Source organism: Anthonomus grandis, chromosome 2 (assembly GCF_022605725.1).
Source record: "Anthonomus grandis grandis chromosome 2, icAntGran1.3, whole genome shotgun sequence".
NCBI classification, from domain to species: domain Eukaryota; kingdom Metazoa; phylum Arthropoda; class Insecta; order Coleoptera; family Curculionidae; genus Anthonomus; species Anthonomus grandis.
In genome coordinates this window covers 11142426-11161279 of record NC_065547.1, presented here as the reverse complement: position 1 = coordinate 11161279, position 18854 = coordinate 11142426, and the positions used below count along the sequence as shown (strand labels likewise).

Below are 18854 nucleotides of genomic sequence, written 5' to 3'. Positions count from 1 at the left end.
ATCACCATCGGGATCTACCATAATATTTGCCCTTACGTCATTCCGCTCAAATGACGAGTGACGGATCCGTCATTTGTCATTTTCGACATTTGATTCAACAAAAAAATAAATAAATAATAAATAAAATAAATAACCACTCACTCATCAAACTGGCGCTAAAATTTCCAATTTTAACTTAATTAGAAGTATTCGTCTATGTACTTAAATCACCGAATGCGTTAATAAAGCATCTTCGAAATGAAAATCCACTGTACGGTATGCGTAGTAAACCGTTTGGCGGCTCATTTACCGGCCAGCATGAAGAAAAGACCCGTCAAGTCTACCTTGGCACTCTGCAAGCATCCCAACAATAACGAGTACTCTTTAATCCTATTTTCTGGACAAAATAAAAATGGCACCAAGTATCCCTTAAAAGATAACCTGAAGCACATCTTCGCCAGGTTCATAAACGATGGCAAATGCACCATACAGTTCAAGAAACCTGAGCATGATTTGTGTGTACAGGGTGACCCCATTCAGGTTAAGGGGTTCTTGCATCTCTTGAAGAGAGCTTTTGAGGGTAAAGTGGCCAGTAATGAGTTCACATATTCCAGTTTGAATGTTATGCCAGTCAAGCAGAAGGAGGTACCTGTAACTAAGTTAGAAATAAGCCACCGGTAAGTATTTTTGTTAACTTCTTATTATACAGGGTGTTCCATTGATCCGATAGTAATATGATGCATCCTCAAATACAAATCTTTGCATGGGTTGTGGCTTGTTTCTACTTTAGGACTGTATTAAGAAAATTTAATTGAATCTATTTCTGGATGATTTTATCTATGATAATTTAAACATTAAATTTTATAGGGGTTGATAGCATTTTTGATATGGTAGATATAAATTTATGTAATTTTTCAAATTACTTTATTGCACAGTATTGTGGGATGTCTAGCAGAAAGTTAGAATTTCTGTCCTGATTAATTCTCAAACCTTGTTAACTTGCACTATCGCTTTTTGGGAAATGAATTTTAGCATTATTAATAAAATAATTAATTCTGGTGTTGTATCCTAATTTACTATAAGTCAATTCTTACAAAAAATGTGATATTTAGCGATTTTTGCTGAGAACACTTTTGTTATGCAAAAGCATCATAATCTGATACCCAAATGGACAGAAATTTAAGTCTTACAGAAATGGGGTTAAATTTACCAAATATCCCCCTGGTTTCCACACTCCTGGTGAAAATTATTTTTGTTTAGTGGGTTCAAAAGAATAAATGTACTAACAATAATTTATGTCCTAAAATTGGTTGCGGTAGCTAAAGTAGTTCCGAAGCTATAAAACAGAAACTAGTTTTTAAATGTTATTTTCAAAGAGCTCCAGCTCCCTCAGAAAGCATTTCTGGACCCATGTTCATATAAACTTTCTTTTTTTATGTTTTTTATCTACCCTAGAAGTTTATAACATGATCAATGGAACACCCTGTGTATGCATAGACTTATTAATGTCAAATGATGATATTCTGTCAGCAACTTCAAAAGAGAGGCCCTTTTCAGGTTTATTGTAAAAATGAATATGTGCCTTTAAAAGTATTACAGAAATGTTCAATTAGTTAATTGAAGATTAACAAACAAAAAATCTTTAATTAACAAACTAATTAAAAAAAAGGCTTATAAATAGATAAAGGTAAAGTTTATTTATGGAAATTCAATTAACCAAATACATAGAAAATGATAAGTATTGCTGGTAAAGGTCTAGTTTCTCAGCTTTCTTGAAAAATGCTCCTAAAATTATGAGAAATTGTGTGTAATTTTAGAGAAGGCGGAATTAGTCCTACTAAGATTTTGTCCTACGGTCGATCGGAACGGTTCGGCTTTTCCTTGAAAATCCTGGGTTTGTATTTTGACATAAAAGCAAGGATAGGAGGCATTTATATTTGACAACGTCGTATTTACGAATTTCGGCGGCTAAATAGCGACTGATGCGATGGATTGTCTGTGTCGCAACTGTTAATAGCTAGATGGCGCACGCGGGCGGCAACTGTATTATTAAGTTTATTTATACTGCATTATTATTTTTATATTATTAAGTATTATTAAGAGCAACGCGAAGCGTGGTCAATTGTTAATGAGGTTGTGTCCAGGAGTAGTGGCTCTCAAGAAGTGCGGATTGATTCTGACATATTAAATAGGTACTTTTGTTCGGTTGCTGATATCCTCACAAAGGGTCTCTCTTCCACTTATGACCCTCTCAAATTTTTACCTACCACTAGTGGAAACTCATTTTACCTCAGCCCCACTACTCCCAGGGAGATTTTTTGCACTATAGGATCGATGAAAAAGAAAAGGGCATCTAGTGACGATGGTATTTCAGTGAATTTATTGGGAAAACTTCCTTTGAGTGCTATTCAGGCTCTTTCTGATGCTATTAATATTTCATTTCAGTTGGGCACATTTCCTCTTTGCCTAAAATTAGCAAAAATTTTGCCTCTTTATAAGGGTGGTGATTGTTCTAGTCCATCCAACTATAGGCCGATTTCAATTTTGTCTACTTTATCTAAGTTAATTGAAAGACTTATGAAGGATCGTCTTTTAAAGTTTCTTCTGGGGGAAGGGGTTCTTCGAGATGAACAATTTGGTTTTCTATCAGGGAAAAGCACCTCTGACTCTATGTTTGATTTCTTGTCCAAACTTCTCCAGGGTGTTAATGGAAGAGAGGCGACTGCGGCGGTGTTCTGTGACTTGTCCAAGGCTTTTGATTGTGTGAGCCATAGGATACTGCTTCAGAAGCTTTCTGCTTATGGAGTTAGGGGTGTTGCACTGAAGTGGTTTGAGTGCTATTTGTCTGGTCGCGAGCAGTCTGTGTACCTTAATGGTGACTTTTCTGGTAGGGAGTCTGTGGATTGTGGTGTTCCACAGGGGTCAGTTCTTGTTCCCCTTCTATTTCTTGTATACATTAATGATCTTATTACTCTTAGCATATGTGGACATTTTACATTGTTTGCTGACGACACAACGGTTTTATGGTCAAATAAAGATCCCAAGCAGCTTGTCAGAGATGTTGCAGCCGATCTCCTGAAATTAAAGCAATGGTGTGATTCCAATCAACTTTGCTTAAATACGTCAAAGTCCCACATTATTGGTTTCAATTTTCAAGCTGAGAGTCTTGATTTTGGTGAGAACGCATTGGACATGGTAGACAATTCTGCATTTCTTGGTTTAGTCATTGATAAAGATTTAAAGTTTTCTGACCATATAATAAAGTTAAATAAAAAACTTGCTTCTGGCTGCTTCTCTGTTAGGGCAACCGTTCATGAACTGGGGAGAGATGTTGCTCGTGATGTGTACTTTGCTTTGTTCGAGTCGCATTTAAGGTATGCTCTTCCATTTTGGGGTGCATGTTCAAATTATCTGTTTCAGTCTGTTTTTGTGCTGCAAAAGAGGGCTGTCAGAAGTTTATTTAGGGCTTATTCTAGAATGCATTGTGGTAATCTTTTCAAAGAGAGCCGTATTTTGACCCTACCATCATTATTTATTTTGGAAACTGCATGTTTAATATTCAAAAATAAGAACAGTTTTCCAATCCGACATCACAGTTATCCTACCAGACAGATTAATAATATTCCCCTTCCTATTCCTCATTTTACATCTATCAAAGATTCATTTATATATCGCGGTTTAATGATTTATAATCACATTAGCGTGGAATTAAGAAGTGTTCAGTCTTGCGCCAGTTTCGTTGTAAACTGAAGTCATATTTGCTTCTAAAAGCCTTTTATTCGATTGAAGACTTTTTTAAGGCTGAGGATGTTGTGTAGTAGATGCTAAGCTTTTAATCTGTTAATTTTCATTTTGAACATACCTTTATATGTCCCTTTATCTCTGCTACCTTTGTCTACATGCATGTATTTTATTTTATAAAGATTTTGTTTGTAACATTTTCTCTTGCATTTTTTTTTTAGGCATTTTATATGTTGTATAAATTTTTTTATATTTGTTTTGTAAAATCTGATTTGATTGTATTTATTTTCTGAAGCTTTGTCAATAAAATTCGTGTACATGTACCAAATTTTCGACAATAAAGTACTTGAAAAAAAAAAAAAAATAGTTATATGGAAATATGGGGTATTCTGTATAGTGTATATGTTACGGTCAATGATGAAAATTCGTACATTAACGATAATGGCCGGGGAATAACGTAACGATCCAAGTAAAATAGGCAATATATGAGGTAAATCGAACTTTTATGACCAATATTCTCTATTTTCTTAAAATATTCAAAACCTGACCCAACCTTGGGCCAACCCAAGTCACCAGGACGTTGTGTAGCCAATTAATTTTGATAATGCTTAAATTGATGTCCAGTCATTATCATTTGATAACACAAAGTTAGGGCGAGTTAGGTTGGCCCAAGGTTGGATCAGGTTTCGTATATTTAAAAAAAAAATAGAGCATATTGGTCATAAAACTTCGATTTTTCTCATATATTGTCTATTTTATAATAATTTGTGTAAATATAAAACTGATTTAATTTTAAATTTAAATTTTATTAAAAGTTTCATACCTTCTGGCTTCATTAATAAATTCTTGATCAAAAAATCTTTGATTACCAAATCCTTCCATCTTTGCAACACACACACACACACACAACAATAAGTTCTAGGTTGAACAGCCTTATTTGTTGTAGTTGTTGTATGGTTGGTATCACATTTAATTTCACACAGTATCCCCTCCCTGAACTGAATACTGAAATTCGGTCACATTGCTAAGAATATTTTAGAGTTCTGACAACACCGTTTTTAACCGTTTGGCCGGACTCGTAAACGTAGGACAAATTCCGAGTAGGACCAATTCCGATCCCCCTAATTTTACTGAAAGCAATATTCAGATGGAGGAAAGAGATCAAAAAAATTAATAAAAAAAAAAAACTACTAGCCTTAACAAAATTAATAAACTTATCCTTTGATCATTGGTCTTTCCAAATCTTTTAAATAAGTATTGATAATACCCATTTACCAAAAGGGTAAAAAATCAAATTGGAAATTACAGACCCATAGCACTACTGTTTGTGTTTCTTGGTTTTGAGGAAGGTTTTGCTATGATTGATGCTATTCTGGCTTTTGACATAAAAATACTGGATAGTTTAACTCCAACATTAAAAACTGCATTTATGCAATTCTATCCTATTAGAAGAAACTCAGATAGAGACCTTTTATTAAGGAAATTATTAGTTTTCTTGGACTCCATTAATTGTAATCTTTCTTGGAATAATCATGTTGATCTGGTATACTCTAAACTTGCATCAAAAAATTATGCAATCCTTCAGTTAAGAGATTTTATAGGTAAGTATACCTCAATCAATATGTTAGTTTAAATTCTTATCAATATTTTGTGGGCTTTTTATATGAGATAATTTAAGTAATATTAGCAAAGTGCTTATCGCACAAAAAAGGACAATAGAAACCATGTATAGACTTTCCTTGAAAACTTCCTGAAAGCTGTCCTATTATCCAAGAAAATATTGTCAGTCTGCAACATTGATATTCTAGATTGCACTTCATATACTTACAAAAACTTTAGTTCATTTAAAAAGTGTGGAGAGGTAAATGTCTATCACATCATATGACCTTTACATTCCAGCCACTAGGTTAACTCAGATCCCTCAAGGGCCAGAGGTGCTCTATTTAAAAATTTTGTCACTTCCCTAGATATATCAAGGAAAGTAAATCTCTGACAACCTTTAGATTAGCCCTAAGAAAGCTATTATTCACAAAACCATATTATTCACTACAGGAATATTTTTTATTCACATTTTAGGGAGTTTTCTATTTTTCTATTTTGGAAATATGTATTTAAAAAGGTTTAAAAGGTGTGTAATTCAATTAGATGTTACAGGAATATTTACTCATATCATAGTTTCAAAACTACCTCTTTTTTCCATAATTTTAGGTGTGATTTTCAGAAAAGTTGCTAAACTAGACCTTTATCCAAATAAATTTTAAAACAATTTCTTATATCAGCTTAGATGACAGTTTGTTTACTATTTATAAAAATATGTAATTTTTTTTCCTTGAAATGTTATAAAAAGTTTCAGTTTTAGCATTTACATTTTTAGTTTTTTCTCGCTCAATGTCTTTATGATTTTAACTATTTTAATGTTGTTATATTAAAAACCTTTTAAAAATCTTCACATAATTCATAACCACTTTCTTAACTCTACAAATTAACACAAGTCTTTCCATTTAAGGTCTCAATACCCATCAAAAGGTTTTCCTCGAACATTAGAATTCCTATCCATCACCAACATACAGAGATGCAGTCTAGACAAAGGGATTCTCCAACTAAGCAGACTGAAAGTCTTAGATTTAACCAATAATTTAATCGAGCATCTCCCTGAAGAGTTCGGTAATCTTCCAAATCTTAAAGAACTTAACTTGACCAATAATAAACTTGGCAGAGGAGCTTTGAAGCAGTGGCAGTGGCTCGGGGGAGCTTTATCAAAGTCCTTACATGCATTAAACTTATGCCACAACGAGATGCATTATGTTCCAGATCAGTTGGTGAAGTTCCACAATTTGTCCATTTTGAATTTAAATTGTAACAAATTAAAAAAACTGCCAGCTGGAATGGGGAATTTAAGGAATCTGAAATTGTTTGACGCATCCAATAATTTACTCACAGCCTTGCCTGGGAGCATAAAGAAGTGGAACTTACAAGCTATCGATGTTTCAGCTAATGCTTTTGTCCAAATAATTCCGGAGGCAAATGCTGCATGTCCTGGCCATTTACCAGTTTGTTCTTTAAAAGAATATGCTGCCAAAAGAGTATTAGAAGAGAGAATACCTTATTCAAAAGGGACTATACCATTAAACCTAATAGGTTATCTGGACTATGCAAACTACTGTGTTTGTGGAAAGGCATGTTTCAACATATTTTTAACTCATTCTCACAACATCTTGTTAACCGATATTTCTAACGTAGTTAATCGTAAAACTTTCGAGACAATTTGCGTACCCATCGATTGTCATTTTTGCAGTTTAAAATGTTACCATGCGGAGGTATCGAGGAGGGTCAATCGAAATCCGATAGTTAGGTAGGATGCGGTTGATTTTAGTTAAATGGAGGGTTCGTGAACCTGCTTGTGTTTTTTTTTCGGGTCTGTAACAGTCGGTCAAGGATTGTCCATTTAGCTAAAATTGCTGTAAACATTTTTTGTGAGTTTATTGGTGCCTTGTAAGTCAATTGTAAAATATTTTTTGACATTGCATTAATTAATATTGAATAAATGATGTAATTATTGTCAATCAAATTTTGTGATAGGATGGTTCAAGAAAAAATTTGATAATTGCGGAGAGATATGGGGTTTGCAAATGTATATATTGATTGATGAGGGATGTGAATTTGTGATGTGAAAAACAGTTAATCAATTCCCCCTGTTTTAATGTCTTGAAGAATTGACTGTTCCTGTAATTTTTAATTAGGTTTTTAAGTATGTATTAGGAAAATGTGTTACAAATGATATATTTTTCAAATTTGACGCACAAAATTACTTATGACTGGAATTTGAATGCCCTTTGCAAGCTCTGGAATTGTGATGTTATGTGATAACATTTTTCCTAATACAATGAAGTATGTCTTTCAGTACAAGAATATTTAAGATGTAAATTAGTATTTAAGGTATTTATATACTTCTCGTTTCTGATCAATGTTAAAGTTTTCTGTAAAAATAAATTTTTCTTCAGCTTAGAGTTTTTTTTCTAAAATTGTGATTAACCTTAAACAAAACTATGATCGAGTGCAGAGGTGTTAAACTCCGTTAGTCGTCCTGATTTGGAATTATTGAAATTTAAATGCTATTTTTTTTCTTAAACCGATGTTAACAATATTTTTATTATTTCGTGAAAATATTCTTAATAAAATAGGGAAAATTTGAAATAATTGTACATCTAGCCAAGACTGCCTACTTAAATTCTTATTCAACGGTAAGCAAATAAAAATTGCTTACAAGAAACTTACATCATATTCACGTACAGAACAGAACTTGCACATACATTGTGTTATTGGCGTTCCTAAAGTTGTCCAATAGAAGAGGGATAATGTTATTAAAATAAATGTATATTATCATTATGCAGATAATTTACTAACTAAAGTCTATGAAATGCTGTCAATAGTTGTATAAATGATAATCTAATTTATTAAAGTATCAGGATTGCTTTTTGCAGGGTAGGTCTACGGTGACTAACTTGTTGACTCACCAGTATGTTTTGAAAGAGGTCTGTATAGGGATAGATGTACACATACTTTTCAAAGGCCTTTGATGTAATTATTCATTAAAATAATCTTGCTTTTGCTCAGGATTTTAAACTGTATAAACCCATTGAGTCACATCTTGATGCTGATCTACTTCAATTGCATTTAAAGAATGTTGCTTATAGTGGTGTTATAGTCTTGAACTCAATGTAAAGAAGTGTGTATGTGTTTCGTTTCATTGTTTTATTAAAATTATTAATTATCAATATACAACAACAAAATTAGGTTAGTTGATACAGTTTAATATTTCTAAGGTGTTCTTTTCTATGCCCAGCTACCTTTTGTACCTCACATTTTCGATATTCTATAACAGGACTATGCGTAGTCTTGGATAATCTAGAAATAGTGTACATCTTTAATATGCCTCTGTAATTTGGTTCTCATGATTATGATTGTTATGTTGAACCCATTGAGGGCAAGCCCAAGATCCGGCCTTTGCTTATAGAGCGGAAGTTAATATTTTTCGTAATTATTATATTGGCTATAACGCTATCAGTATCTAGTTTGATATCCTTAATCTTGAAATCAGACGGTATCGTTATAATGCTTTAAGATTTTATAAGGTCTTGAACGTATATCATTGTCATACTACCTTGGAAGCGATTGATTTTAAATGGGTTAATTGACCTATGTTTCGTTTAACTTCTCATTCAACTAACCATGGGTTTTTCATTCCCTTACTTTGTATTTCTTTAATGAAACCAGCTTGGATCCATTTCCATGAATGCTTCTTTCAGGAACTTAAATTATTTTTACGTCACTTGAAGGAATTTATATTACTGAGAAACTTAATCCAGGGCATTAAATTACTTTAAGTGCCTGGAAGTAACCTCTAAGTAAGTTCCTTAAAAGCCTAGAACAAGTGACTAATTAACGCAAAGGTCTGGAATAAGTGAGCAATTATAGAAGTAGCTCAAATGCCTCGAAGAAATTTGTTGATAAATCCGAGAGCCTGGAATAAGTATTTAATTAATCAAAAGGTTTCCATAAGTTAACTCAAGTACCTGTAAGTAGTTTCTGACTAATTTAAATCTCTCGAATAAGTGACCAATTAAAGTTTATTATTCAGTTAATTCATTTAAAGTATATTATTAATATTTATTCTAGGCTGTTAAACCTCCTAGTAAAACTTAAATTCTGAATAAGTTCTGAAAAATCTGGACAAGTGATGACCAATTGATTTTCGTTAAAAATTGCTTTTACATGTATGAAAAATAGCTAGAAATTATACGGTAGAAAAATTTTAATTTTTAGACTTATAATCACTATATAGCAGAAAATTTTGCTTGGATTTTAGATCTCGATAACTTGGAAAGTTGTGCCTGGATCGCTTTGTACGTTACACAACATGTAGGGCACTTTTTGCTGATCATAAAAAAGCTGATTTCATACTTTTATCTTCAGTAGTTCACTTAGTCCAAGCTCATAAATCGTTCTTTCAGACACTGAAACCCTTTTTTGCCTCACTTAAAGGCTAATTTCTGGTATTTACGTTAGTGAGATACTTAGTTCAGGATATTATAGTTCATTAGGAACTTAAGTATCTGAAAGTAACTTGCTAAAAAGCCTCGAACAAGTGGCTAATGAACGCAAAGGTCGGGAATAAGTGACTAATTATAGAAGTACCTCAAATGCCTCGAAGAAATTTGTTAATTAATCCGAGTGCCTGGAATAAGTATTTAAATAATTAAAAGATCTGCATAACTTAACTTAAATGCCTGTAAGTAACTTCTAAGTAATTTAAATTCCTAAAATAAGTAACCGATTAAAAGTTAAGAATGCACTTAGTCTAGACTCTTTAACTATTTTGGAGCAACTTACACGTCCTAAGTGTTACGTACTAAGTGTCTAAAAAAGCCTGGACAAGTGACTAATAGATTTTTATTAAAAATTGCTTTTAAATACCTGAAAAACGCCCTTAAATCATGCGGTCGAAATGCGGACAAAATTACCTTTTCAGGCTCTGATACTCAATATAGGGAATAAATTCTTACTTGGACTTTGGAATTGGATAACTTAGAAAGTTTTGCTTGGATCGCTTAGTACCTTGAACAAGATTTATAGCGCACTTTTTGTTATCATAAAACGGTTTAATATTTTTATTTCCAGAAGTTTTTGAGATATAAGACATTTAGTACAAACTCATAAATGCTTCTTCCAGGCATTTCAACCATTTTTAAGGTCACTTGAAGGCTACTTTTAGTAATTTAGATTAGTGAGACACTTAGTCCAGGACATTAAGTTTCTAAAATGCCTCGAACAAGTTGCTAATTAGTGCAAAATCCTGGAAAAAGTGACCAATTACAGAAGTATTTGTTGACTAATCCGAGAACCTAGAAAAAGTTTTTAAATAAAAATTGTCTTTAAATGCCTGAAAAAATGGCTGGAAGTGTTTTAATAGAGACTCAGAAAAAATTACATTTTTAGACTCTTATACTCAACATACAGAATAAATTCCTGACTTTGGACCTTGATAACTTTGAAAGTTTTGCTTGTGCCTCTAAGTAACTTTTAAATAATTTAAGTTCCTGAAATAATTGACCGATTAAAAGTTAAGAATGCACTTAGTCCAGGCTCTTTACCTCTTTTAGGACAACTTACGCCCTGAAATATGTGTCTAAAAAAGCCTGGACAAGTAGCTAATAGATTTTCGTTAAAAATTTCTTTTCAATACCCGAAAAACGCCCTTAAATCAGGCAGTAGAAATGCGGACAAAATTACCTTTTGAGGCTCTGATACTCAATATAGAGAATATATTCTTGCTTAGTGAGACACTTAGTCCAGGGCATTAAGTTACAGTGCTCGAAAGTAACCTCTAAGCAAGTTCCTAAAAAGCCCCCCGGAACAAGGAAGTGAAGTATCTACTAGGGTATCTATACTAAGGAACTTAAGTATCTGAAAGTAACTTGCTAAAAAGCCTCGAACAAGTGGCTAATTAAGGCAAATATCTGGAATAAGTCACTGGTAATAAGTGTCTGGAAGATATTTGTTCATTAAGCCGAGAGCCGGAAATAAGAATTTAATTAGTTAAAAGATTTCCAAAAGTTAACTCAAGTAAGTAATTTATATTCCTGGAACAAGTGACCGATTAAAAGTTAACAATGCACATAGTCTAGGCTCTTTTGGGGCAACTTACACTCAGAATTAAGAGCCTGAAAAACCCGGACAAGTGGATCTTACCTGGAAATCTTACAGAGAAAAATTTACATTTTTAGACTCTTATATACAAAATAAATTCTTGGTCGGACTTTGGACCTGAATAACTTAGAAAGTTTTACCTGGATCGCCTTGTTCCTTACACAACATTTAATTACAAAATTAATTACAAACATTTAATCACAAATTCACATTATTATCTTCAGTAGGTTTTAAGATATAAGACACTTAGTTCAAGGGGATAAATCCTTCCTTCGGGAAATTCAAACATTTTTTACGTCACTTGAAGGCTACTTAAAGGAATTTAGACTAGTGAGACACTCAAAATTTTAAGTGCCTAGAAGTAACCTCTAAGTAAGTTCCTAAAAAGCCTGGCACAGGTGGCTGAAGTTGAAGTCAAGAATGCTCTTAGTCCAAGCTCTATAACTCTTTTGAGGCAATTTATACTCTGGAATAAGTGCGTGAAAAACCCGGACAAGTGACTCATTTTTGTCAAAAATTTCCTTTAAATGTATGAAAAATAACTAGAAAATATCCGGTAGAAAAACCGGTAGAATAAAATTACATTTTTAGACTCTTATACTCACTATGCAGAATACACTTTTGGTTGGACTTTAGGCCTAGATAACTTGGAAAGTTTTGCCTGGATCGTTTTGTACCCTAAACAACATTTGGTGGTCTTTGCTTATCAGAAAACTTCATTTAATATTTTTATCTTCATTAGTTTTTCAGATATTTTAATTAAACTCATAAATTTTTCTTGCAGGCACTTAAGCCCCTTTTTGCGTCACCTGAAGACTACTTTCAGGTATTTAGGTTAGTGAGACACTTAGTTCAGCACTGAGATACGCAGTTCAATTAAGTGCCTGAAAGTTACTCTACAAGAACTCCACTTTTCAGTAGAGTTTCTACATGAAAAAAATTAAATTTTTAGACTCTTATATTCAATACACAGAATAAACTCTTACTTCCACTTTGCACCTTGATAACTTTGAAAGCTTTGCCTGGATCGCTTCGTACTTTAAACGACATTTAAAATACGGTACCTCATTGTAAAACAATTGGTTTCATATTCTTATGTTTAGTAGTTTTTCATATATTTGGCTTATGGTGAAATGCTTTTGATGCATGGACTTTGAACGTTGTAACTTAATATAAATGACCCAACTTTGAAAACACCCCATATATAGTAGTTATAATTATATTAATATATTATCTAGAATTTCGTATTATCTAATATTAGTTTTGTAAATTTGCTCTGCCGTCTATTCAAATAAATAAATTAATAAAAATAGTAATCTTGCAATATACGTTTTAGACCCTCAGATGTGGGGCTGTCTTGGACCTTGATATAAATAGTTGCTTCTAACTCAGAATGTTTTAAAGGTATAGTCGGGTTGCGATAGGAAATTATTGGGTATGAAATTCTCTTTATTTTTCCAAGAATTAAGAAAAAGGAAACATTCTATCAAGGAAAACTGCCTGCAAAAACTCATTTTTCCTAGACTGATTCAATAATACACGCTAATCAAGAACCGACATCTTTATTAGTAACATTCAATGGTAAAAACACTGGCAAGCCGTTTAACAAATAAGTACTAGAAACATTATTACTAAGAATTTCACCAACATTTGAATTAAAGGCCAAAACGGGCGGATTATGAATTGGAAACTCTACATTTTCTACCGGGCCCATAAGTCTGCTGTCGTGCTCTACACTCACGTGACTATTCTTGTCTCTTTGCACTTTATCACTAGTTTTCTCCCTTCTCTCTCGCGCGCGCCTATTTTGAAACCAAATTTTCACCCTTATGTCTGCTAACTGCAATTTCCTGGATAACACTATCACTTCTTCGCTGCTTAAATATGGGGTTTCTTTAAATTTTTGCTCGAGAACTGAAAGCTGATAACTGGTGAAGGGTATGCGGGGATGCCGACCCAGTTGGCGTTTGTGCACATCCCTTTTGTTAACCCCTAATAAGACATAATAATTAAAAAACTGAATATTGTTTTAATGAAGCAACGACTTACTTGGCACTCTCGGTGGACAATATCTGGAGCACTGTAACCACTCGAACTGTTCAACATTATTCGCACTATTGTTACTACTGCTGCCGGCTCTATTTAAGATGTGATCTATACTAAAGTCGGAAAGTTTCCCATTATTGGAACTATTATCAGAGTCTTGGGCGATCATTTTTGTAAAACTAAATGGTTACAAGTTAAACAACCCCCTTATATTCTGCCCCACCACCACGACCACGAAAACAAAAATCGTCAGTGGTTAGTTGAGATGTGTATCTCGATGCTCCATCGGATCCATGTCTGGGCAATTAGGTGGAAAATTGTTTTTGGCCCTATTATGTTTGTTTACCACCGCGCGGACGCCTGTGGTGGGATCTGGTTACCGCTTCTGTTTGGGTGAATTTTTAATCTTCCTTTTTTTTGATGGTCCGATCAGCTTATTTTACTCATATTAATTATTTTACCAATGTAAGCGTTAAGTATGTTTGGAATTAGTGTTAATTGAGCAAGTTCCTATATATTGTAGTATTTTAGGGGATGATAATATTGCAGATGCTTTTAATTCCTATTTCAACACAAATGAAAAATGATGGCGGGTAAAATTAAAAATCCAAGATATGCTAGCTTAAACCCAAAAAATAATCCAAGTGGAAGCTCTATGTATCTTAAACCTATCACGCAAAATGAATTAATTCAATTAATAAGCACTTTGCAAGACTAATGCAGCATCTGGAGCTGACGAAATACTTGCATTATTTTTGAAAAGGTATCATAAACACTTTATTAAACCAATTCTAGATTTTGTAAATTTAGTATTTGATACTGGTATTTTTTCCTTAATTTTCAAACATGGTAAAAATCGGCCATTTTTTTATCAAGAGTAAGGGATGTAAACTCTGCAGTTCCTTAGGGCGGTGACTGTTACCCTTTACTATTTAGTCTATTAGCAAAGAAAATAATAGTAAACTTCGTTAGTATAATTATCTTTGCTATTAGTCAGCGACCTTAAAGATTTTTAATGTTTGATCATGATCTTAAACCTATTTTGATAATTTTGAATGATTTGGATGTGGATTTAATTCAGAGAGATTTAGATAGTCTGTCTAATTAGTGAAAATGTAACTTATTAGTTCTTAAACTTGATAAGTGTTTCAAAATTTCCTTTAGTAAAAAAAAGAATAACATTTTATCATCTCATTCAATAGATGGTCAGTTTCTGCAATATAAAGAATAGGCCAAGTATTTGGGAATACTCTTTGTTTCTCAATTAAACTTTAATGAACATGTCAATCAATTTTAATTTGAATTTGATTTCAGAATATGATTATTCTCTTATTTTAAAGAAATTAAACTTATATAAAGTAACATGATGATAATTACTCTCCTAAACCACAGGTACAATAAAAAATGCGAAAAGCTCTTTGAACTAATTCGAAATGGAAATAACTGACAAGATTTTACGTCTAGTATCAACTTTGATTAGGAACTATTAACGTTTTTGTGCAAGAATTTAGTTATTTTCTTCGATTCCATGTTCCTGAATGGCACAAATACTTTTAATGCCTTTCCTGAACTTAACATTTCAGGTGTTAATTTAAAAACAGAAAAGTTGCTTTTATTGTCTGTAGACGTAGAATTCCTCTGTTTCTTGATAGTTTTACGTTGTCGATTGATTTATAATTTCTGGTTCTAGCAGCTAAAGTTTTTTAGGTTCTCGTGTATAGATAGACTCAAATCTCTGTGCTAATTTCCCGAGATTTGAGTATTTTCTCACCTGTAATAACAGGTGAATGCAATATCGTTTTTCAATATTATGGTACTACTCTTTGGTGTTAAAATGTTGATATATTTATAGATCTGCTATTGTGATTTTGCTATCAGCAGTCCATTTTAAAATCTTTTCTGGCCATTTCAAGCTTTGTCTTAATTTGTTACTAAGATCTTGATAGGCTCTGTAGTCTTGGTATTGTCTGGTCCTTTATTTATCTCACAGTCTGTTTTGTGAAAAAGGTGGCCACTGATCCACCACAGGATGGCTTCGTTGGATTTACTTTACCAGTTTCAAGTACTGTAGCATTCATATTTTTCGTTAAAGCATGCTTTTTTTGCTTTTCTCTTTGATGTTTTTCTTAACTGCATAGTAGGCAGCCTTTCAAAAATATATTTTTTGTTTTTTTTTTATTAATTTAGTAGCACAGTTAAGTTGAGTTTTTGCTGTGATACTATACAATCTATTTTTTGACATCGAGTAAGGGCTGCATCTCTTCTTAGTTCTTAGACCTTATCATTGCGAACTTAATAGTCATTCATTTCCTTAAGGGTCTCAAGAAAATCCTGGGCACTGTTCTGTCGGTCAATTTTCCATATGATCTGGGGATGAATAGGTGTAGAGGTTCTGAGAATGTAAAAATAAATAACATTGGAGCAGATCATGTCGTGTTTTTGGGAGATTCTCAGGCCCCTCCAGGAACAACGTTAGAGGGATATCCGTGATAATAATTGATTTGTTTTTATAATTAAATATATTGGTATCCAAGATTATTTTGAAAATAGTGTCCTATAAATTAAGAATATATACCTGGTAGGTCATTAATATTACATGAAAATTAGAGCGTATTCCTTGGATCAAAATATTGAAAAAACTTCCTATAAACCTACATCCGAAAATGCTCCCTGCGGGGATTTAGGGTGTTAAAATTTTAATTTCATTTTCAATTTTTCTAAATAATATAAAATTAGGTATAGGGAGGTTTTCTAAGGTGCTAAATTTAAATTTTTTAATAGTTCTGATGTCACTAATAGAGGGCGCTAAGTATTACATTTAGAGTTTTTAAATGAAACAATGAAAATAATCATTTTATTTATTCAATTTAATTCTTATAAAATTAAAGGTTTTTAAAAACGGGAAAAGCGATTAAGCTGACGTAAAACACAACAAGGAGTAGAGGTTATAAAGAAAAGGGCTTATGGAATTAAATAATTGAAAGAGTAGCCCTCCAACTTCAATGCAAGCACCTACCCTACGAACCATTGATTGCCGCACTCGTTCAAAAATGCCTGCTGTGTTTCGAAGTGTTGCGCAACTTGCCACTATTCTATTTCTTAACTCTTCAACATTTTCAATTGGGTTAGTATAAACTAATTTTAGATAACCCTAGAGAGAAAAAGTCTATTGAGTTTAAATCGGGAGATCGCGGAACCCATGGATGTAAAGCTACACGGCCTATCCAGCGAGTGGAATATTTTCTATCTAAATACTCTCGAGTAATTAAGCTAAAAGGACTGGACAATCAAAATGAATGGACCAATCAAGTTATTTCCAATAATTCCCATCCATACATTAACCGCAAATTGGTGCTCGTGCCGACTTTCAATACTGTCGACTTTCCATGAGGAAAATCTTATGCCCTTATGTAATTATTGTGAAAATTCATACTTAATTGCGTTTTCTGAGAAATTTGCTTCATCTGTGAATAGTATTCTTACCAGGAACTAACGATTTTCTCCTATTTTTCTTTGTATCCATCGTCAAAATGCAAGTTTTTGGTAAAAGTGCTTGCGAAAGACTAATATTTAGTGTTGCAGCAGTTCTTGTACTTGTAGGGTCCGCCTCAATTTGGTTTAACACTGGCTCTTCCGCTTCTACTACTGCAACCGTACGAGGTCGTTTTTTGTTTATTATTTTATTATTTTTGGCATTTTATAAGCATTTTTGGACATAGGTTTATAGGATACGTTTTTCAATATTTTGACACAAGGAATACACCCTAAAATTTTCGTGCAATATTAATGACTCACCCTGTATATTGAGAATATATCAAAACCAATATAATTTCTTTTTAATAACTTCTGAATTATGTGAATCTGTAACTTGGAATGAATTCGCTAATAAATACATGGGGGCGTGTTCGGAAAAACGCTCGGACACTTCAATTGAGATTGTAAGTCGCGCATTTTTTCCAACAAAAAGTTTTTATACAGGGTGTGCCATGTAGGCGGGGCTAATACCAACTTTCTTATTTTAAATGGGACAACCTATATGTTATTATATTTTTGGATTCTCCACAAAATTCAAAATATTTTGATGTAAAACATTCCATACCTTTATTCGATTGTTTTTAAGATATAGAGCGTTAAAGAAAACGTATTTCATAAACTTGAAGAGGGTTCTTTTAAATCTTTTTCTTTATTAGTGTTTAAAATGTAAACCATTTACTATTTGGCAATGCCCTAAACGTACTACGAATTTATTTTGAACGTTTCTTATGAATGCTGGAGAAATGTTTCGACACTCTTGTCTTTTTCTAGTTTTCAACTCCTCAATAGTTGCCAGCTTGGTCACATAAATTATGGATTTCAAATATCCCCATAAGAAAAAATCCAGCGGAGTCAAATTGGGCGATAGTAGTAGTGGCCATTCAAAAGGTCTCCTACTGCCAATCCATCTGCCTGAAAAAATAGTATCCAGATATTCGAACAGGTCTTGCAAAATGGGGAAGCGCACCATCTTACTGAAACCAGATGTTTCTATTCGGCATATCAGCTTCTATTGGATCAGGGAATAGAACAGCTAGATTTGGAATTAGTTCTTCTTGTAAAAAGTGTAAGTACCTTGCTCTATTTAAATTTTCTTTGAAGAAAATTGGGCCTATAACTTGCTGACCTAGAATTCCTGCCCAAACATTTACTTTTTCTGGGTGTTGAGTGTGGCCTTGCCTCATCCAACATGGATTTTCTTGTGTCCAATAACGGCAATTTTGACGATTTACTTCTCCGTTCGCATAAATGTCGACTCATCGGAAAAGAGAATGTTAAATTAAAAAAAATATAAATAAAAAACCAATTAAAATTAAACAAAATCTAAACTCTTTAGAATTAAAAGCTTTAAAGACACTTAAAACCGATAATAATATTAAAATACTTCCAGCCGATAAATGTAATGCTACTGTTCTTTTAAATATTAACACTTATGAAAATAAATTAAATTTAATAATTAATGATGGCAATTATTCTAAATTATCTAAAGATCCTACAGAAAAAGTTGAAAGACAAATTTATAATTTACTTAAAAAGCATAAAAACCAATTTTCTAATATTGATAGATTTAAATTAACTCCACATAATAGTAAATCGCCACATTTTTATGGTTTACCAAAAATACATAAAATAAATGTTCCTTTAAGACCTATAGTTAGTAGCATAAATTTACCTACTCATCCTCTTGCAAAATATCTTTTAAATATTTTAACTCCATACACTAATAATTCTGATTCTTACATTAAAAATTCTCAACACTTTTTAGAAAAACTTTCTACAATTTCTTTTAACCCTCATGATCTATTGGTATGTTTTGATGTCTTTTTACTAATGTTCCTGTTGACAAA

General features: G+C 32.7%; 1 protein-coding gene across 1 annotated transcript; it reads left to right on the top strand.

Annotated features, from left to right (window-relative positions):
- Positions 1 to 7725, top strand: LOC126748752 (leucine-rich repeat protein 1). The gene is made up of 2 exons (XM_050458185.1): positions 1 to 656; positions 6227 to 7725. The coding sequence occupies exons 1-2, from the start codon at positions 238 to 240 to the stop codon at positions 7074 to 7076; spliced, it is 1269 nt and encodes a 422-aa protein (XP_050314142.1). The 5' UTR covers positions 1 to 237; the 3' UTR covers positions 7077 to 7725.
- Positions 7726 to 18854: the final 11129 nt, after the last annotated feature.

Excerpts from the sequence above, each read along its gene's own strand:
- LOC126748752 (XM_050458185.1), top strand. The coding sequence starts at position 238 with ATGAAAATCCACTGTACGGTATGCGTAGTAAACCGTTTGGCGGCTCAT. Across the intron at positions 657-6,226 it reads AAGTTAGAAATAAGCCACCG|GTCTCAATACCCATCAAAAG; the intron begins GTAAGTATTTTT and ends TTTCCATTTAAG.